Genomic DNA, 20,909 nt, shown 5'->3' on the forward strand with positions numbered 1-20,909 from the left:
TGCCCTGGTGTCTGGCTGCTCAAAATCAGCCACCAGATGATTTGCCTCAACCTTCCACCCCACCATAAACGTCTCCCCCTTACTCTCACAGATATTATGGAGCACACAGCAAGCAGCAATAACAATGGAAATATTGGTTGCACTGCGGCCTAACCTAGCCAGCAAACAGCACCAGCGAGCTTTTAAACATCCAAAGGCACATTCTACCACCATTGCGCACTTGCTCAGCCTATAGTTGAACTGCTCCTTACTGCTTTCCAGGCTGCCTGTGTACGACTTCGTGAGCCATGGGAGCAATGGGTAGGCTGAGTCCCCAAGGATAACTATTGGCATTTCAAAATCCCCAACAGTAATGTTCTGGTCTGGAAAGTAAGTCTCTTCTTGCAGCTGCTCAAACAGCCCGGAGTTCCTAAAGATGCGAGCATCATGCACCTTTCCCAGCCATCCCATGTTGATGTCGGTGAAATGTCCCTTATGATCCACCAGTGCTTGCAGTACCATTGAGAAGTACGCCTTGCGGTTTACGTACTGGTTGGCAAGGTGGTCCAGTGCCAAGATAGGGATATGCATTCCGTCTATCGCCCCACCATAGTTAGGGAACCCCATTGCAGCAAAGCCATCCACTATGACCTGCACATTTCCCACAGTCACTACCCTTGTTAGCAGAAGGTCAGTGATTGCATTGGCTACTTGGATCACAACAGCTCCCACAGTAGATTTGCCCACTCCAAATTGATTCCCAACTGACCGATAGCAGTCAGGCATTGCAAGCTTCCACAGGGCTATTGCCACTCGCTTCTCAACTGTCAGGGCAGCTCTCATCTTGGTATTCTTGCACTTCAGGGTGGGGAAAAGCAACTCACAAAGTTCCAGGAAAGTGGCCTTATGCATGAGAAAGTTTTGCAGCCACTGTGACTCATCCCATACCTGCAACACTATGCGGTCCCACCAGTCTGTGCTCGTTTGCCAGGCCCAGAATCAGCGTTCCACTGTATCAACCTGCCCCATTGCCACCATGATGTCCCAATTGCCACATCCCGTGCTTTCAGGAACGTCTGTGTGCATGTCCTCCTCACAATCGTCCTCATGCTGGTGGCTCCTAGCAGGTTCTGCACATTCTGCAAGATAATGCACGAGGTGTTTACAATGCTCACAACAGCAGCGGTGAGCTGAGCGGGCTCCATTCTTGCCGTGCTATGGCATCTGCATGGGTAACCCAGGAAAAAAGACACGAAATGATTGTCTGTCGTTGCTTTCACGGAGGGCGGGAGGGGACACTGATTACATGTACCCAACACCATCTGCGACAATGTTTTTGCTCCATCAGGCATTGGGAGCTTAACCTAATGGGCAACCGAGACTGCAGGGAGTGTGGGATAGCTACCCACAGTGCACTGCTCCCTGAGTTGATGCTAGCCATGGTATTGAGGCCGCACTCTGCTGACTTAATGCGCTTAGAGGGGACATACAAAATCAACGGTATAAAATCGCTTTCTAAAGATTGACGTCTATAAAATCGACCTAATTTCGTAGTGTAGACATACCCTGGGACTGACAGCCAGCAGGGGAGACTGAGTCTGGCTGGCCTAGGATACTGCAATGGGGAGCTAAGGAAGAAAATCGGGGAGGTACTTGGATCCAATGTGTGTGTGCAGGAGGATAAGATCTGATGAAAAATCAGAGGGTGGAAATGGGACTGGGAATCAGTGGGTCAGAGGGAAAGAGGTGATGGGGAGGGGAGACAGATGAGCTGAGGAACCAGTATGTGGGAAAGAACTGGGACTATCTTGACAAAGAGACAGGGACAAGGAGATGGGGGTGAGAACACTGAGACTGGAGAAAGAGCTGAGGAAGGGAGGCTGGGTCTGGAAACCAGTGGGGACAAGGAAAGTGGATGTGAGGGCACTGGAGGCAGGGATGGGGAGACAGACCCATTGGAAAAGGAGCCAGAAGGTAGGCAACTGGGAACTGGCTGTCCAAGGAGCTGGCGGTGGGGATTAGGAATAGCTGGGTAAAAAGACTGGGACTGGGCTGAGAAGCCAGAGAGATGGAGAATGGGTCTGGTAAGTTGTGGGAGAGGGAATGGGACTGGGGCAAGGAGTCAGGAGTGTGGAAGAAATGAGACTGAACAGGGACAGTTGGAGAGGACTGTGCAGGAGTCAAGATTGTGCAGGAGTCAAGCTAGTAGGGAAGGGACAGAATAATATGTGCCCACTAGAGCACACTCCTCTCCATCCCTCTGCTATCAGCAGATATCTGTGAAACCCACTAAGAAGGTGTCCCATACATCTTTAATGCTGGTCCACATAGAAGATGACAACCTACTATTGTAACCAGTTCACTCTGTTCCTTCAAATGACAGAAAACTAAAGGTTCCAACTCTGCTGATGACCAAGGTGGGTATCAATATGATACCACACAATCTAATTTCTGTTTTTTTCAGTTATATTTTTAACTAGGTAAACAAACTAAAGAACATTATTAAGGTTGCAAAGTCAAGCACTCAAAAGTTTGGAAATGCCAGAATTAAAGTTACCTGTGCAACTGCAATTTATGTGTATGCATTACGATACAATCTTTTAATTACATGATCACCTACTATTTTTTTTCCACAGGACCTCTGCCTCGTTCAGTGCAATTCTTCAAAACATCAAGTCAGATATTTGTCTATATTTCATCCTAGTTTTCGTCACTTGTAATATACTGTATAATTCTCCACTGTAAGAGTTTTGGTTCTTACACAATCTGATAAATTCTCATCTGCCTTCTTAATTGTTGCTGATCTCTTTTAATCCTTCCTTGTAAGTGCATCCCTCCAGTCCCCGAATTGTAGGACACATTCTTTCCTCTGATAAGCATGCACAATTTTCACTGAAGGTAACGAAGATGTCCTACATATACATGACATGAGAATACAGTCTGGCCTTATGTTTGTTACCCTTCTCTGAACTGCCTCCAGATTGCCAGTATCTTAACGGTAACAATCACCTCCCTAACCCAAGGTGAGATGGCTCTGTGTACGTAGGCCAAAATTGCATTGGTCATATAACACTGCAAACTAATGTCTGATTTGCTAACAGTATAATCTGTAAGTGTCTTTCAGTAATACTGCTTCCCAGGTTTACCATTTCCACAGAACATCTGTGTTTCAAATTACTTTTCTCCAAGTGTGCTATTTTATATTTTTCCAAAATAACTCTTCTTTCATTGTTTTTTATCTTTGTTTCTAATCTCTTTGTATTATTTCTGTCCGAATCTATGTCTGTGTATCCCATGACCAATTTGCTCATTCAAAAAAAATGCTCTTTATATGTCAGGTTTGAAATAAAAATGATAGCAGTGACTAACAGAAACCAGATTCTAATATCAAGACTAATGTGTGGACATTTGCTGTGTATGTTATGAGACATTTAAAAATCTCACTTATTTGAAATTGTCCCAGATGGAGATGTAGCTCCCAGGTAGCCTTTCAGGAGCCAGGCTGATCATACAGACCTTGCGTTAGATTCACAGGGAAATTTAGATCTGGTAAAGCTGAGCCTAAACTTAAGTTCTGACTTCTGAGCATTCCTACCAGATCAGATGCTGAAGGTGAGACAGGTTGGGGAATGTGCAGTTTGTGAATCCTGCCAGTGTTTAGGTGTGAGTTACATGTCAAACAGATCAGTGGTGTCAGGACATAGGGAGTTTTGTGCATGCCCACAGGCAGAAGGTACCTAGAGAGTTAAAACTGCAGCTGAGCAGTGATGTTGTGAATTCCAGTGACACCTCAATGTTGGATTTAGGCACCTAAGTCCCTCTTGTGAATCTAGTCCTTTTAATCTATATGCATTAGGTCAATACTTGAAAATATTTGAAAATTTGCGCCAGTGTAGTTACATCAGTGCAAACTTCTAGTGTAGATGTACTGCACTCCTGTAAAGTGTGTGTCACAGCCTTTCTAAGAGTGGAAGACTTTCCTGAGTGTCTTTCAATGAAATATTTTTACTCTCGCTATTAATTTTTTGGAAGATCTTGTGAAAGGGATGTGGGAGACATGGTATTAATGATATCCAGCTAGGGTTGCCATCTTTCTATTGGCACAAAACCAAACACCCTAGCCCTACCACTTCCCCGAGGCCCTGCACGCACTACATTCCCCCACCCCTGCTGGCTCGCTCTCCCCACCCTCACTAACTTTCACTGGGCTGGGGCGGGGGTTGGAGGGCGGGAGGGGGTGAGGGGTTTAAATGGGGGTGCAGGCTCTGGGGTGGGGCCAAAAATGAGGGGTTCAGGGTGCAGGAGGAGGCTTCGGGCTTGGGCAGGGAGTTGAGGTGCAGGGGGATGATGGCTTTGGCTAGGGATGAGGGGTTTGCGGTGCAGGAGGGGACTGGTGGGTGGGGCCAAGGGATTTGGAATGTGGGAGGGGCTGCAGGTTGAGGCAGGGTGTTGGGGTGTGGGAGGGGGTGAGGGTTCTGGACTCACGGTGTGTGCTCTGGGGTGGGGATGAGAGGTTTCGGGTGTGGAAGGGGGCTCAGGGGTGGGGCAGGAGATTGGGGCATGGGGTTGGGGCACAGGCTTACCTCTGGCTGCTCCCAGTCAGTAGCGCAGCAGGGGTGCTAAGGCAGGCTTCCTGCCTGTCTTGACACTGTGGACTGCGCTGCGACCTGGAAGCAGCCAGCAGCAAGTCCGGCTCCTAGGGGGAAGCATGCAAGTGGCTCTGCATGCTGCTTTCACCCACAGGCACCTTCCCGCCCCCCCAGCTCCCATTGTTTTTTATCTTTGTTTCTAATCTCTTTGTATGGGGCTGTGTGAACCCGTCGCAGGACATGGGGCCATGTGATCCACAGTTGCTGTCACTGGGGAGCAAGGACATGGTGCTGTGTGATCCACAGTCATTGTCATGGGCCACAGGGCTGTGTGACCCCCAGTTGGTGTCACTGGGGGGTGTTAGGACATGGGGCTAGTGACCCCGAGTCACTGGAAAGGGCAGGGATGCAGAGGTGTGTGATCCCCAGTTACTCAGGAGTAGGAACCTAAGTTCCCTCTAAGCCGTGCAGATGCCTATTAAACCCTGCGCAGGGGCTCAGGGCTGTGGCGGGGAAAGGCACCTCTTCCCCCGGGGCAGACCTGCCGTGGCGGGGAGAGGCGCCTCTCCCTGCCAGCCCCAGCACGGACCTGCCCTGGACTTGCCGCTGTGCGGGGGAGAGGAGCCCCTCTCCCAGCCCAGTCTAGGGCCTGCTGAAGCTGCGGGGGAAAGGACTGAGCCCCTCCACTGGCCCAGACCAGCCCGGCCACAGCTGCTGTGGCCAGGGAGAGGCACATCTCCCCCATCCCCAAAGTGCTGCGGCGAGGGAAGGTGGTGGGGAGTCCTCTCTCTACCGCAGCCTTGGGGCAGCCTGCACCCCAAAACCCTCATCCCCGGCTACACCCCAGAGCCTTCACCCCTAGCCGGAGCCTTCATCCGCTACATCCAACACTCTGCCACAACCCTGATCCCTCTCCTGCACCCTGATCCCCTAATTGCCGGCCCCATGCCAGAGACCTCACCCCCCCACACACACCAACTCTCTGCCCCAGCCCTGAGCCCCTCCTACACTCCAAACCCCTCGGCACTACTCCACCACATGAATTTTGTTATGTGCACCAATATGGAGGTGATATGTCACACATCACCTCCATATTGGTGCACATAACAAAATTCATTCCACACGTGGACATGAAATAATAGAGGGAACACTGGTAGGATTGTGGGGTTGTATGACCCCGTCATGGTGGGGGCAGAGAGACATGGGGCCCCTTGATTCCCTCCAGTCAGTGTGGGGGGGGGGGGTAGGGATGTGGGGTTGTGTGACCCCGCCTATCATGGGGGAGGCAGGGACATGGGGCCGTGTGATCCCCACTTGGTGTTACTGGGGAGGCAGAGATGCTGCCACCCCCTCTCAGGGGAGGTTGTGGCTGACACTTCCCAGTAGGCAGGGCCGTTCCTTGGGGCTCCCCTCCCCCGCAGCCCCCCACCCCCATCCCTGAGGACGGGCAGAGACCAGCAGCGCGGAGGGGCGGAGATTTGCCCAAGCCATCGGCAGGAGAAGGGGTCAGCACCTCACCGGAGTGAGAGCAGGGGCACAACAGGGGGAGGCGCCCCGGATCTCCCGCGCTTTCCCTCTCCTCCCTTCCCCCGCCCATTAAGCGCGTACACGCTCTATTCTCCCTCCCTCCGCCATGCAACCCCACCATTGACCAATCACAATGGGGCTGTCAGAGGCTTCCGCCAATGACTACTTCTCTCGCCTCGTCCTCTCGTTTGGAAGCGGCCCCATTATAAAAGAGGAGAGGCCCCAGTCAGAGGGCGGTAGGTTTCCCCCAATCAGCAGCTCGACGTGGGCCACGGACCAATCAGAGAGGAAGCCGCTTCTGTCTACAACCAATGGGCGCTCCGGAGCGGGGCGGAGGGGGACGGGCCGTGAGAGAAGCTCGGACAAGAGCGCGGCTGTGGCAGTTCCGCCTCCTTTCAGTAGGTGCGCGGCCGGCTCCCCCTCCCCTCCCCTGCCCGGCCGGTCTCTGTCTCTCTTTCCCTCTCGCAGCAATGGCGGCGGCGGCGGCGGAGCAGCAGCAGCAGCAGCAGCAGTTCTACCTTCTCTTGGGCAACCTGCTGAGCCCGGACAATACGGTCCGCAAACAGGCCGAGGTGAGGGACGCCCGCCCCGCCCTGGCCTGTCAGCCTCCCGGAGCCGCCGGAGGGGAGCAGGCAGCGGGGCTGGCCCAGCCCCACGTGTGAGCAGCAGCTGGAGGGGTGACTCGCGGACGCGGCTGGTCCGCTCTGGCCGCGGAGGCCGTTTCGGCCGTTAGTTCGGGGGCGGGTTCAAATGGCAACTGTCCGAGGGTCGGCCCCTCCCCTCCCCCGGGGCCTGCGCCGCCGCCGCCGCCGCCTCGGCGCGTGTGTGGCCGCGCTGCTCCCCCTCAGGCCTCGCAGGGCCGGGGGCCTCCGCGGTTGGTGTCCCTGGCGGTCACCCTCTGCCCGGGCTGCTCTGCGGCTGTCGGAGTCTGCCCCAGATACAAGGCGGGGCAGCTCCCTCGGCGTGGCGAGGCACCGAGAGCGGGTCCCGGCCCCGCGTCCGTGACCTGCCCGTGGGGGAGGGGAGGTTGCGGAGGGAGTTAGCGGGAACTGCTGACATGGTGAAGCGCCGGGAGGGGCTGTGCTCTAGGATGAGGCCCGGGCTGAGAGACGCAAATAGGAGCGATTCACTCAGCTCGCCCCATCCAGGGCTTTGCACCCGGGAGCTCTTCCGGCAGCCGTGTCTTGTCTGTCCTCCGGGTGCTGTCCCCCTGTGCGCGCGTGTCTCGCTCCTGAGGAGACGCCCCTTTGAGAGTCTTGCTTAACTCTTCGTGGTCCCCTTTTGGGGTGTAGTCATCGTCTCTCACTTCAGAATTGGTCGTCTGTGGAGGGCCGGTAGCATCTCGGTGAGGTTCTCCTAAACGAAGCCTTTTCTACATGGTGAACGTTATTATCAGCCAAAACTTTTCACGTGTCGCTTCAGCGAAAATGTTTTGTAATTAGTAAACTTGGCTAATTCTCTCCTCTCCCTCACCCCCCCCCCACTTAAGAGTCATTATTGTCAACCTAATGGGAAATCTCTCTTCTATTGAATTAAATACCAGCGTCTGGTTTAGACCATGAATTCCTATTGGATGGCTGTGCTGGGTCTTTTATCTCTCGTTGTTTTAGCGGTCAGCAGAGTTCAGCACATTCTTTCATAAGGAATAATCCCGTTTTTTTCCTCCATACTAAAGTGAAAACTCAGTCTGATTATTTTTCTTTCTGGTCATACATATTAAGACCACATTGAAGTTGAAAACTGTTTGTAGGTAGCAAAACCACCAGATTTACAGTGAAGCAGCAAATGATGCTCCCACATTCTGAAATGTAGTGGTTAAAATATAGACTGTAAAGACATAATTGTGCAACTTGATTTTTCCCATTTTGATGCCCAGAAGTATAGCAAAATTGCATTTGTGCACGAATTAGGTTTTAAAAAAATTGAGAAAATATATTTGTTGCACAATGTATTAAAGCAACATTAAAAGATAGTGTAAAATTGTATAATAACAGTTTTATAAAATCCTTTTTAGAAAGGGATAAATAAAATTTTTAGCTTGTATAGTTTTCTTTGTGAAAAGTTTGTTTTGACTTCACGTGGGAATTGACGAATGTACAGTTGATACACATGTAGTCAATCAAAACAAAAATACCTATTAGATATGACTGACTATACCAAACTGTTGAACACTGTGTGTTGCTTTTGTATTCAAATACAAACAGAGTAATACCATGTACTTTTTTTATTTAGGTACATTGAACTCTGTTTGATTTCTCTTTCGTCTAGACATAATGGAAATAGTTGGATAATGAGTATTTGGTTTCTTGTTCCTAAAACAAATTTCTCTTCCCAAAGTTTAATTATAAATGACTTAATCTGTACTGTCTTAAAAATTAATTTGTCCAAAAATACTCTCTCCAAAAATGCTTTTGCTTGGGAATGAGCAATGTTTCTCTTGTGAATTTTTAGAATATCTTTTTCCTAATACGTTTACCATTAATTTATTTCTGTCCTAAAATTATGATTTCTAATCTTGCAATATTTAGTTTTAGTTCAAACAGTTAAAAATTCCTCTACCTAACTGGTTACTAAGAGTTCAGGTAACTGTGAAAATACATTTAGAGTAGTATACTCCAGTGAATGATGTTTCTGGTTTGCATATTATAGCTAGTTTACTTTTAAGGTCAAGATTTTGATTAATTCTAATAGGTAGATTTTTAAGTGACATTAAGTATATTCCAGGAAAAAGTATAGAACAAGTGTATATAGCAAGCATAAAAGTACAGAGAAAGCATATTCCAGGGAAAAGTATAGAGCAAGTGTATTCTTGCTCTATACAGAAATCTCATTAATGTCAATTAGTTAAGTGCTTAATATGACCATAATACTACCCTGGAAAATGGCTGTATGTTCTTTGGAACAAATCCTTAATTTATGAATATTTATTTATAGCTTAGACACAAGTACACAAATCCTTTTCATTCTTGAGCCCCAGTATGACACTTGTTCTTAAATTCCAGAACCTCTGAAGTACAGCCGTTTCAAATAAATGCAGGAACTAGTACTTAGTTGCTTGTTGAATCTCTTATGACTGCTCTCTTAGAATTCATTGTTCCAGAATTTAGCCAGCCTAGGTATCTTCAGCCTTTGTAAATAAAGCGTGATTACATACAGTGTTTCAAGTTAGTTGCACTAATATCAGGTGTCAGTGGCTTGAAATTGGTGTAGAATGGTACTATTTAGCTAATGTGCAAACCTAGTAAACCCTTAAAGACAATATCAAAAGCTTTTTATTAAATCTATTTAATAAAATACACAACTGTACCCTTTTTGATATACTATGTATCATGAATAACTAGAACTTTTGAGTACTAGTACCAGCTTTCCCACTGAGTTGCTATGTGGCTCAGGTAAGTCACTTGAGAACTTTATGCCACCATTTCTCTGTCTGTACAGATGGGAATAATTATCTCAAAGGAATGTTGAGGATTAACTGGTTAGTGTTCTAAATATTTATAACACTAATGTTACAAATGAAAAGTACATTTTAATGCACCAAGCTTACAAACATGCAAAATTTAGTAATCCGTGCAGTCACTTTCCCTCTCATTAATGACTTTCTACTGTGTTACTACTGAGTAGTAATAGCTGTTAGAACTAAACTCTTAAATCAAACTGGAACCTTTTAAAGAGGGCATGAGAACTGCTTGAGATTGGTTGCACAGCAAAATTCAGGTGCTTGATACTATGTTAGTCTTCTGAATAGTGTGTACGGTTTAAAAACCTATTTAATTCAAAATCTCAGGAAAATGTACCTGTCCCAAACTGATAACGTACTGTTATAATACTTTGCAACACTTACACAATTGACTCAAATCATCTTGCTTTTTAAAAACTGGTTCCTTCACTTTTTTCATCCAGTCTCAAAGAATAATGGACAGTTATGTTCATTGACTGCAAACCAAACTCCATAATATTTCCTCCCTTAGAATTTGGATCTCTCTAGTTTACATTTGACAAGTCTGCTAATGTATTTGTCTTGCTGCTTCTAAGATTGTCATTCGAATATTCTCCAGTAAGACTGGGGTGGAGGGTGGGCAGCAAATGTGGATTATAGAATAAAAAAGCTCACAATCTAAAAACAAGTAATGTGAAGAGTAAAACAATAGTAATTTAAATATTTCTTTTTCCCATGAACTTCCTCCATGTTTTTAGTTGGCAACTTTTTTAGAGCAGCACAGTAGAAATGGGAGATTTGAAGAAGGATTGTACTGGTTTTACAGTTCAAGGAGGGCATTGCACATACAAGGGGTGGTGTGAAAGAAAATATCAAGATGGTTGTAGGTTAAGTGGGCAAATGGGCAGTGGAGGTTGGTGCACTGGTGAGATGGGGGTGGATGGGAGATGTATGAAGAATCAAAAAAAGGAGGGTTAGAGTTATTTAAAGGCCATTAAAGTGAGGACAAGAAGCTTGACCCTAATGTAGTACAGTAGAACTTCTGTAGTGTCAGAATTACGAACTGACCAGTCAACCACACACCTCATTTGGAACCAGAAGTATGCAGTTAGGTAGCAGCAGAGACCAAAAAAAAAAAGGAACTACAGTACTGTTAAAAGTAAACTACTAAAAAAAAAAATAGGAAAAGCAGCATATTTCTTCTGCATAGTAAAGTTTCAAAGCTGTATTAAGTCAATGTTCAGTTGTAAACTTTTGAAAGAACAACCATAATGTTCAGACTTATGAACATTTCAGAGTAACAAATAACCTTAGTTCCTGATGAAGTAGGTATTCACCCATGAAAGCTCATGCTCCAATACGTCTGTTAGTCTCTAAGTTGCCACAGGACTGTTTGCCATCTTGGTTCCTGAGGTACTTGTAATTTTGAGGTTCTCCTCTAGAAAGGGGGAAGTCAGTAGGAGTTCAGAGTACGAATTTGGGGGTGGGAGTAGTTGCCCAGTTCTGAAGGCACCACCACCTCCAGCAGCAGCATAGAAGTCAGTAAGGTTGGCAGTGGGATGCTAAATCTATTGTGAAAAGTGGTGAGTTTCTTCATGAGCTCCCCCAGTATAAACTAACAAAAAAAACCCACAACTTTTCTGCATATAACAATTCAATAAAAAATGTGTTTCAATTTAAAAGCTGTGAGAAAGGTAAATTCATTTTAAATAGGGTTATGAACTTATTTTTTATATTGAACATTATTTAAATGCTGTGCTTTTAATTTATAAGGGAGATGGCACTCTGTGTGAAAGGGGTCACCAATACAAAAAATTTGAGAACCACTGGTTTAGACTGAAGGGACAAGAGTTTGGACTGTAGTTGTGGAGAGGAGTCACAGATAGATTTGTTGGGAATGGGGTTGATGAGAACAGGTTTGTATTTTGAGCAGAAGTTATCTAAAAGTTTGTGTTGGGTGTTTATACATGTGAACTTGGTTAGAATTTGAGTGGAAAAATGGGTAAAATATTTTAAAGGTATTAACTTTTCTTTCTGAAAAATCTTACTACAAAGATTAAGTGCATTCTTATAAATAAAACTTGCTCACATATCTGAAATATCAGTTGAAAATTCACACTTGGGTCACATTATTCTTCTGTCTACAAAAGCTTCTGATATTTGATCCCAGTCTTAACTTAGGTCTTTGAAATAAATCTTCATTACAAGCCTGCGTTAGAGATACAATACAATCTCTGAAACTGTATAAGGCAATTTGCTTCCAGCTCTCAGGAGGTAAGATTTCATATTGCCAAGCCTTTTTTAATTTTACAGAATATTCCAAATATTTACAACATTTGTCACAATGTACTTTGTCAACTTAATTTTATGTATATGATGTACTATCGTTTTGTTTAATAATTTGTAATGGATTCTCCAACTGGAGCAATTAAGGTTCTAAATGTTAATGCCACTTGTATGTTTTCCAGCAGTAACTTGCTGGTAGTAACCTCTACTCTTTTCTTTATGTGTAGGAAACATATGAGACTATCCCAGGCCAGTCCAAGATCACATTCCTTTTACAAGCCATTAGGAATGCTGCTGCTGCTGAGGAGGTTTGTTTTAAGAATCATTCTGCAAAGTGTTCAGAAGGTTACTGGGAGGGGGAGGTAAGGGTTTGGAGGAAGGGTGTGTGTGTGAGCTGTTTCATTGCAGGGATGAGTGACTGAGTGACAAATCTGGCATTGTTTTTCTATAGTGAGTTGTGCTGAATTCAGCACATTTAGGAAGAGCTGGGTTTAGATTTCATTCATGTGTAGTTCATTGTATGTATCAGTGGATTTGTTATACATTGTCTTAAGTTTCCTAATTACTAATTCTGTTTTGGGGATTTACAGTGGCTACCTGTACCTGCCTTGCTTCCTGTGTGTACGTTATCTCAGCTGAAATAACAAATAGTCCTTTTTCCTAGAAAAGCTTATCCACAATATTTATTACATGAATGTATGTGCGTATTACAGTAGTGTCACCTATAGCTATGGCTGACAAATTACTACTTTCAAAGGCCCTGTTTTTAAGTGTAACCCTTGGACTGAAATTTCTAATGTTTCTTAGACAAAAAGTGAATTGCTTAAGTTCTGTTTGACTACTTTTAAGGTAGCTGACCATGAGGGAAAGGTGTTGTTAAAGTGTTAACTATTCACATATATTTTGTGCTCTACTGGGGGAAAAAAATTCCTATAACTGATCAGAAAGACTGGCATTAGTTTAGAACTTGGGTTTGGTAACTATCAAACACTAAATGAAGTTGGCTTGTGTACTGTAACGTAAAAAAATGTACAAAGTGTGTCTCAGGTACTCACTTTGTTTGGGAGTGTTTGCACATTACAGAATATCCTGCAGTTCAGAAGTAATTAATATTACAAGTACTTATCCTTAGACACCTGGACATCTAAAGTGGAGAACTGCTAACTTAACATCAGAAAACTCAAAATCATTTTAGAAATGAGAGTACTTAATTTTTCAATATGCAGTTTTAATTGCAAAGTTGTTGCTGAATCATGAAAAGATGTTTGATATCGTTTAGAATTCCTCTATAAATATTGGAAGATAAACATGAGAGCAGCAGTGTTATCCTGGTCAGGCAATGATCCCCTTTATATATATCACATTTTTCCCTGACAGCTTAAAGACTTGATGTATTTAATAATACTGCTAATCTCCCAGATGCTAAACCACCTTCCTTTTACAATCTCTCTCAATATTAAGCACCTCTGATTTTGGACAAGAACTAAGCATCTTGGAAGTCTGAATCTATTATTGCGAATGGCTAGCTGCATAAAGCTGAGGATGCTTAATTCTTGTCCAAGATCAGAGATGCTTAAAGCCTTGTGCATCAGAAATGTCTTCTAATTTCAGAAAATTGTGGAACCCTCTTTTATGCATTTATATCTGTCAGGGAAAATAAGGTACTTTGCAATCTTTTCCTTCAGAAAGTTGTCTTGGGCTCTAGATGTCATATTTGTATATACAATTGGAGAACTACTGCAGATTGAGCAGCTTTCATGTTATTTGTCTAAACTTATGCTTATAAAGTCCCACTTGATTATGTTCTACACAAAGTATTATTGTATTGCTTTTCAACTCTCTAATTTAAAAAAGGTAAAATTGGCAAGAATCAGGGTGGTCTTGGGTTTTCAGGAACTCCAGAGTCCTGCTGCTGACCAGCCTTGTGGCTTTGGGGGAGTAACAGCACTTTGCCCCACCTTTAAAATAAGAATAATACTTTCACTCTCTAAGGGATGTGGTGAGCATTAATTAGCTAATGTTAGTCCTTTAGATCTTCAAAGCTATGTATAATGTCCTGATTATTTTGAATCCATATTTAGTATCTTCTAAGGTAGTTATTTATCAAATTTTAGTGTGGAGTTGAGGGTACATATAACTTTTGCTTGACTACAAAAAGTAATTTAAAAAACAAAACAAATGATGGTTGAAAACAGTTAAAGAACAATAGAATGAGAAATAGTTTCCTCACTTTTAAATGGACCCTACAGTCAATTTTTTTAATTGACAGATATTTTTAAAAATTAATGTGAAGTCCTTTAGATAGTATGCTGACATTTTAAAGAAAAAAATTAACGTTTACGGGAGTTCCTGCCCCAATTTTTTGTTTAGAAGGGACTTTTGCTGAGGCTTCAGGATGCTACCACTAAATGTTCAGGCCCACCTTCTTCCCCCTCTGTGCATGCTTGTGCCAGTTTCCTCTTTTTAGTTTCATCTTTGATGCTACTGGTTCTAGTAATCTTCTTTTTTTAAAGGGGATGAATATTTCATAAGTCATCCTCATTGTGCACTCTGTTGGCTAATGGATCTTGGATTACTGGTTTCAACAACTAAGGATATTGTAATCTTAGAATACTGGATCCCCAGGCAGGATCTTGTTTGATCCAGTTATGGATTTTATGTATTTGTGGATTTTTTTCTTTACAGAATAAAGGATTGAGTTATGAAAATACATTCCCCCCTGAAATTCTTGTCAGATTCCCCAATGAATATGGATGTCTGTGAATCCAAAGTGGGTCCTATTTAGTTGCATGCATGAATGAGCAACGTAGTAACACATTAATTCTGTTTTAGGAGTGTCTCTAGCACCCATCAACATAATAGCTTATTTCTGAAGCAGTGTGGGGCAAAGCACTAGACTGGGACCTGGGAGACCTGGACTCTGTTCTGGTTCTGCCTCTGGCCTGGTGGTGTGACCTTACACCTCAGTTTCCCCATCTTTTAAAATGGGGGTGATAATACTTAAACCTTCTTTATAAAGAAGGTTTGAGATCTACTTATGAAAATGGTTAGGAGCTAAATATTTGTATTGGCTTCATCTTTCTTTCTTAATTTATCTTTGCGTATATATTTGTAGGGTTGAAAATAATTGGTCAGTTGACAAGTCAAATATTGGTCAAACGATGTCTTGTGTCAAGATTTTAATAGTCAAAGATTTTAAAGGACTAATTTATTAGAACAACAACAGTAAGGGGGGAAAAAAAACTTTGATCTCCAGTAGGTTTAGCTTTAGATATTTATGCCTAATTACAAAAACAAATTACTTAACGGAGTTATTTCAATTGAGACAAATGTGAAGCACAGTGAAATTACTTTCTAAAAAGTGAAAGAATTATCATTTTTTTTAGCAAAGTTAGTTTAGTATTTACAAGTGAACTTTATTCAAGGCTGAACGGTTAGAGGGAAAAAAAAACCTAAGTAGAAATAAGACACAGCAACTGAGTCATTTTTAAATGCACTTGTGCTAGGTAGGCAGCAGAGCAACCCTTCAATTATCTTGCTTTACATTATCAGCTTCAACTGCTTCGTCAATATCTTTATCATCAAAATCTCCTCCATTTGATGCATATTCAGTCAACTCTTCATCTGCCGTTTTTTTCTAATCTTAATCTAGTCTTGATATGTACAGTGATATTGTAACTTTGTCAGTCCAAGGATATTGAGAGACAAGTTGAAAGTGATCTCTCTATCTAACCTATCAGTCCTCATCCTCAAAGGAACACTGCACAACACTTTCAAAAGACAAGCCTGGGAGTTTAAATTCATAATCTTGTATGACAGTAAAAATTGTGATCTTAAATAAAGACACTGTTGTGGTGGGATCCCCAGGGTACAGCCTGGCACGGGGGTACCACTGTGCCCCCTTAACTCTCCAGCTTGGGCTCTCTCTCAATGCTTTGTTAGTGACAAGCAGCAAACCCCTATAGGTGTTGCTATCGCCCAACACTAGAGCATGTGGAGCCCCACACCCAGTTAGATTGCATAAATGCTCCTAAAGCACTCATGAATCACACAGAGAAAGGCACCAGCCAGTTCCCCCCAGCTCCCTAGCCTGGCACCCCGCAGACTATACTGTCTTGCGCTGGTCAGAAGCCTGACCAGCGGAAGTTTATTACTCAGTCTGCCCCTCCCTCAATATGGAGAGGACATATACCAGCCTTTGTACCTGAGCTGACATTTCCTACGCGCTTCAACCAAACCACAGTTTTAGATAAAATATAAACAAATTTATTAACTATAGAAAGAAAGGTTGTAAGTGGTAGGCATAAAAGTTCAGATATTTACCAAAGAAAATAAAAGTGCATAGTCTAAATCTTAACTTATTAGCCTAGGCATTATTTAGAGCAAGCGGTTTTCTCACTCCCTGGATGTTACATTCTTAATACACAGACTTCTCCAAGAAGCCTGGACCAATCTCCTCAGATGAAGTTCTTGTCTTCTCAGGATTTTTGTTGCTTCCAGCATAAGTGGGGGAGGAGAAAGGCAAAGGAATGCTGCTTTGTTCCCTATTTTATATCCTTAGTCCATGTACCTAGAAGACACTTACCCAGACATGTCGTGGCAGGCTTTGCTGAGTTACTGGGCTGAGCAGTCCCCCTGGTCTTGTGCAACTGTTATTGAATTGTAAATCCATTGATTACAACTCCCCTGCTGATTAATGGTCATTGAGCACCCCTCTGGGAGCAGTTTGCCTTTTCTGGTATGTCCCTAACAAACTTACAACCTATTTCAGTAACAACCATGCAGCTAAATCTCATAACTTGATACACACTAATATATACACATTTGGGCAGAACAGTTTCATCAGATCGTGACCTTTCATATGGTATCTTACATGGCATACTTCATATGAAATGCATCATAAGTATATGATGGCATGAATATGGGGGTTCCACAGTACTGCTTTGAGGTACAGAATGCCACAAGTGGATTTATGGCTTATTACAACAATCTAACCCACTAAGCCCCTTTTTGTCCTATGACTGCAGGGGTGTTACCACCTAATTCACCATGAATGTTCCCCTAGAATACATGCTAAGTGCTTATGCTAAACTATCTGTTCAGTCTTGTAGTTAGCTGTGATGCTCATAGTACCTTTCCCAGACCTGGAGACAAGCTCTGTGTAGCTTGAAAGTTTCTCTCCCCAACAAAAGTAGGTCCAATAAAAGATATTATCTCACCCAGCTTGCCTTTTTAGTCCTGAAACATTGTTACCAGCTTCCAAGCAGTGGAGGTGTTGAGTTTATTTCTAGGTTTTGAAAGGACGATTCCCCAAATCATCCAATGTGGTGGTGTGTTTTTGCATCTGCAGTAGCACACAGAAGGACTAAAATAACTTCTGCCACTGTAGCTACAGTGCAGGGACACAACCTTTTTTCACTGTCATGGAGCAAACTATTTTGATTCAACTCCTGGGACAGCACTCCACATTGTCTTATTACTTAATGGGCAGCTGCTTGTTTTATAATTTGCTGCCTCTGTCCGAATTGTTAGTTCATTTGTATATCCTTGAAAATTTGCAACAGCTGCAATGAAGTCATATGCTGAATCAGTCATTACCAGCAAGGCCTTGGCCCTGGAAGCATGGATCAAGAAGATAGGCAGCATTTGTGCCAGAGTGATCACTTGATTTTCTGTGCTACTATTTTGTCTCTATTTTCAGCTTTTGTAAGTAGACTTTGTTCAGTATTCTCACAGATGTTTCTTAATGTTCACGAGCTTGTTCTTCTCCTCATACAATGCAGAACTATCATTTCGTATTCTGAATCAACTGAGCTATTGGTTCAAGCAATGAAGTGAATTTTGAGTTGTGCATCTGAAAGATTGACAAGAATGACAGTGCAGATTATTCTGGGAGAACACCTGGCTGCTCTTCCTTTAGCAGTGGCTGACTGAAATCTTGCATATTTGAAGATTTTTGATACATTTAATAGAAGATGCTCCTCAAGTATGATATGGCAAGTGCTGTACTAGATGTTGCTCAGAAATGGTTGCGGGCACGCATTTGTTTTTGGAAAAATTGGCAATGCTTTTCACTTTTTACATGTAATGAGAAAATGTTCAGATCTGCAACATAACCAATGAAAAGCTGCATCATATGGGCAGCAAATCCATAACACACGGTGTGGATACTCAGTCTCCAGTGCTCAAGAAGCTTTCATGTTAGCGGCATTGTTAGTCACAACCAAAATAACCTTCCAGGGATCCAAGTTATTCATTATCTTGTCAGAATTCAATTATGTTTTTTATAAACTTTGGATAATATTGATCTTGATTTTTTTCAGTGTTTTTATCCATTTCCACTTTCACAGTTGTATGAAATTTGGGGTTTAAACTCTTTTTAAAATTTTTATCAATTTTACTTGTTTGCAATTGTTTGAAATCATGGGCAGGTGAGGCAATAATTTAATGACTGTCTTGAAGTTCTTAAGGAACATTTTTCTTACTTCGCCTATCTGTAGATGTTGATTATTATCAATGGAAATATTTTTCATTGATGTTTGAAATTGATGTTTACTGACACTTACTGATAAGAATCTAACCTACCAAGTCTTATATTTTTTTTTAACTGGTCAGCAATATATTGGGCTGTGTGGTGAAGCTCAGTTATGCATTGGAATGAGTAAAACACTGCATGTGGCGTTAACATGAAATAGTGAATGTTGCTCCATCCATCAGACGCTAGACACATGAGGCGCTTACTCAAGAAGAGGACTAACTTTTTCACACTGCTCATTTTGGCATTCAGAAGACTTCCTGCAAGCCGTTTCCTACTCGATGTTTTGTAAATTGAAACAATGCTAGCATACAAAGATTTTCAATTATATATGAAATGGTTTACTGCAAACAAATACCTCTAGCAAACATTTGTTCAAGTTTTTCTGGTGATGGGACCAAAAAACTTTTTAATATCAATTTGATAAACATCTGAAGAATTTTCCACTGGGTGGTAGTTTTCAATGCTGAAGCAGATGAAGTAGCAAAGTTCTTATTAGAAGATGAAGAAATGGGATTAGCTTCGCTTTTTGTCATTATCTCACTATCTTCCTCAAAAAACATTGTTCAGGATGCTACTGCTGAAGATGAAATAGGAGAATGCACTGAAGAAAATTCTGCTGCAGACTAGATTTCCCTTTCTTGCTGTTTCACTGCAGTATCTGTCTTTGACAGTAGGTGGAAACCTCCCAAGAGTTTCTCCATTTTATCAGGGTGTCATGTACTCCGAGCGGAACACTTACAGTTAGCTTTAACAGTTTTTTCCATGTCTAGTAAAATTTCCATACAAATGATTTTAGCTTTCCTGACTGTGTAATTTATTATGCCATTATAATGTCTCTAATGGTGGAATGCTTTCTGGTTTATGAAGTATCCCTTGTAATTCAATCAGTAGCCATTCAGTTGTTTCTAACTGCTGCTGTTTCAGAAGATTCCAGCCAATCAACATTTTTGCGTATGTTTCCCCTGCATCCTAGGAAACTATGAACTCCCAGATCACATAGGGTATGTCTACACAGCAATGTAAGCCTAAGGTTAATGAGACTCAAGACAGCTGACCTGTGTCAGGGAACCATGGGCTTGAGAGCGTCTACACTGCATTAACCCTAGGTTAAGGATTTTCTGACCCATGTTCAAACCTAAGGCTCTGGCATCCATGCTGCAGTGCGCAGATCCAAGTCAAAGCAACTCTATCCCAGAGTGCCTAGTGTGCTGCTTTCTCCGCCTCCCCCCCTCCCCATGTCGACACTATTCCTATGAATGTGTTGAGTTAATTTCTGTATCTTTGACTAGTCAGTTCATATTATAAGCTCTTCAGGGTGGGGACTGTGTATTTTAACTTGTTTAATGTGTTTTGTAAACTACCATGTATACTGATGGCCTGTTCCAAAACAAACATTATATGTATGTATATCTTTATTTGTGTAAGATTCTAGCTAATGAAGATGCTCCACTTTCAGTTAGTTCCCAGCAGGTGGCATTAACATCTAGTAAAATGAGTGATCAAAACAGTTAAGTAGACTTGCTAAAAGGTGGCGCTAGGGTGCAATCAAAAAGATAGACCAGTGCCCTCTTCAGGGTATTCTTGCTGGAATGTTTGCAACATTTGACCATGGTCAAATAGGTATTTAATTTATCATTATTGACTGACAATTGACTGACTTTTCTATGTATTTGTATGATTCTCTCATCACCATAATATTTGAGCATCTCACTGATTAAATATGTACAGTGAATTCTCTAGTAGGCTTTAAGGACTTCTGCCCTTTGCCTTGATTAATATCTGCCTTCCATTTTCCCCTTCCTATCTTATCTAGATATCAGTTGTAATTTTGATTCTTTCTAAATATCTAAATTCAGATATTTTAAAGATTTTTGGTTTTGATTTCTAAAAAAAATATAAATTATCCATCCATCCAATTGGCATAATTGAAAAATATATACTAAGGAAAAATGCGTCTAGCTGCTTCCCCAAACCAGAAAGAGCAGAAAAAGAACTCTGCTGCAACCGTTGATTCAGGTATCTTCTTAATAAAATGGATGACAAATTTCTACTCATGGTGATGTTTTGTGGGGTAAAACTGTCATCTGTGAACACACTTTAAGTTCACAGTTCCTTCATAACTCCTTGGATAACTGAGATTGCTTTACAGCAGTAGTTTTTCCATTTGCAGATCCCTAAAAAAATTTCAAATGGAGTTGTGGACCCTTTTGGAAATTTTAGACACCACAGGTTGAAAACCACTGTTCTATGGTAATGACAACCTTTCGCAGACCTCTGTCGTCTATGGACCCCCATGAGTCTGCAGACCAAAGCTTGATAACCACTGCTTTACAGAATATTCAGTTACTGTGTAACTTACTAAACATAATCAAAGCTCCTTTCATTTAACAGAACTTGTATTCCCCCTCAGACACTAGCACTTGTCTTCTATTGTCATTTTTGCTCACAATTTACAGTGACTCTGAAGCTAGAGGCTTTTGATTGGGCTCACTCAATTAGATTTTAAGTATGTGCTTAAAGTTAAGGAAATGGCTAAAAGTTCTGGGGGGGG

At 42.6% G+C, this 20,909-nt stretch overlaps 1 protein-coding gene across 3 annotated transcripts in view; it reads left to right on the forward strand.

Annotated features, from left to right (window-relative positions):
- The first annotated feature begins 6,087 nt into the window (after positions 1–6,087).
- The window catches only part of IPO5 (importin 5), an 83,730-nt gene continuing 68,908 nt past the window's right edge, over positions 6,088–20,909 (forward strand). Inside the window, exons 1-2 of one of the 3 annotated variants that reach the window (XM_038394970.2) lie at positions 6,088–6,667; positions 12,048–12,128. In XM_038394970.2, coding sequence (XP_038250898.1) covers positions 6,407–6,667; positions 12,048–12,128 — 342 coding nt within the window. In that variant the 5' untranslated portion in view covers positions 6,088–6,406. The remainder of the gene's footprint in view (positions 6,668–12,047; positions 12,129–20,909) is intronic. The other 2 variants (XM_043504701.1, XM_043504700.1) reach the window with 2 other exon arrangements.

Source organism: Dermochelys coriacea, chromosome 1 (assembly GCF_009764565.3).
Source record: "Dermochelys coriacea isolate rDerCor1 chromosome 1, rDerCor1.pri.v4, whole genome shotgun sequence".
Classification (NCBI taxonomy): Eukaryota; Metazoa; Chordata; order Testudines; family Dermochelyidae; genus Dermochelys; species Dermochelys coriacea.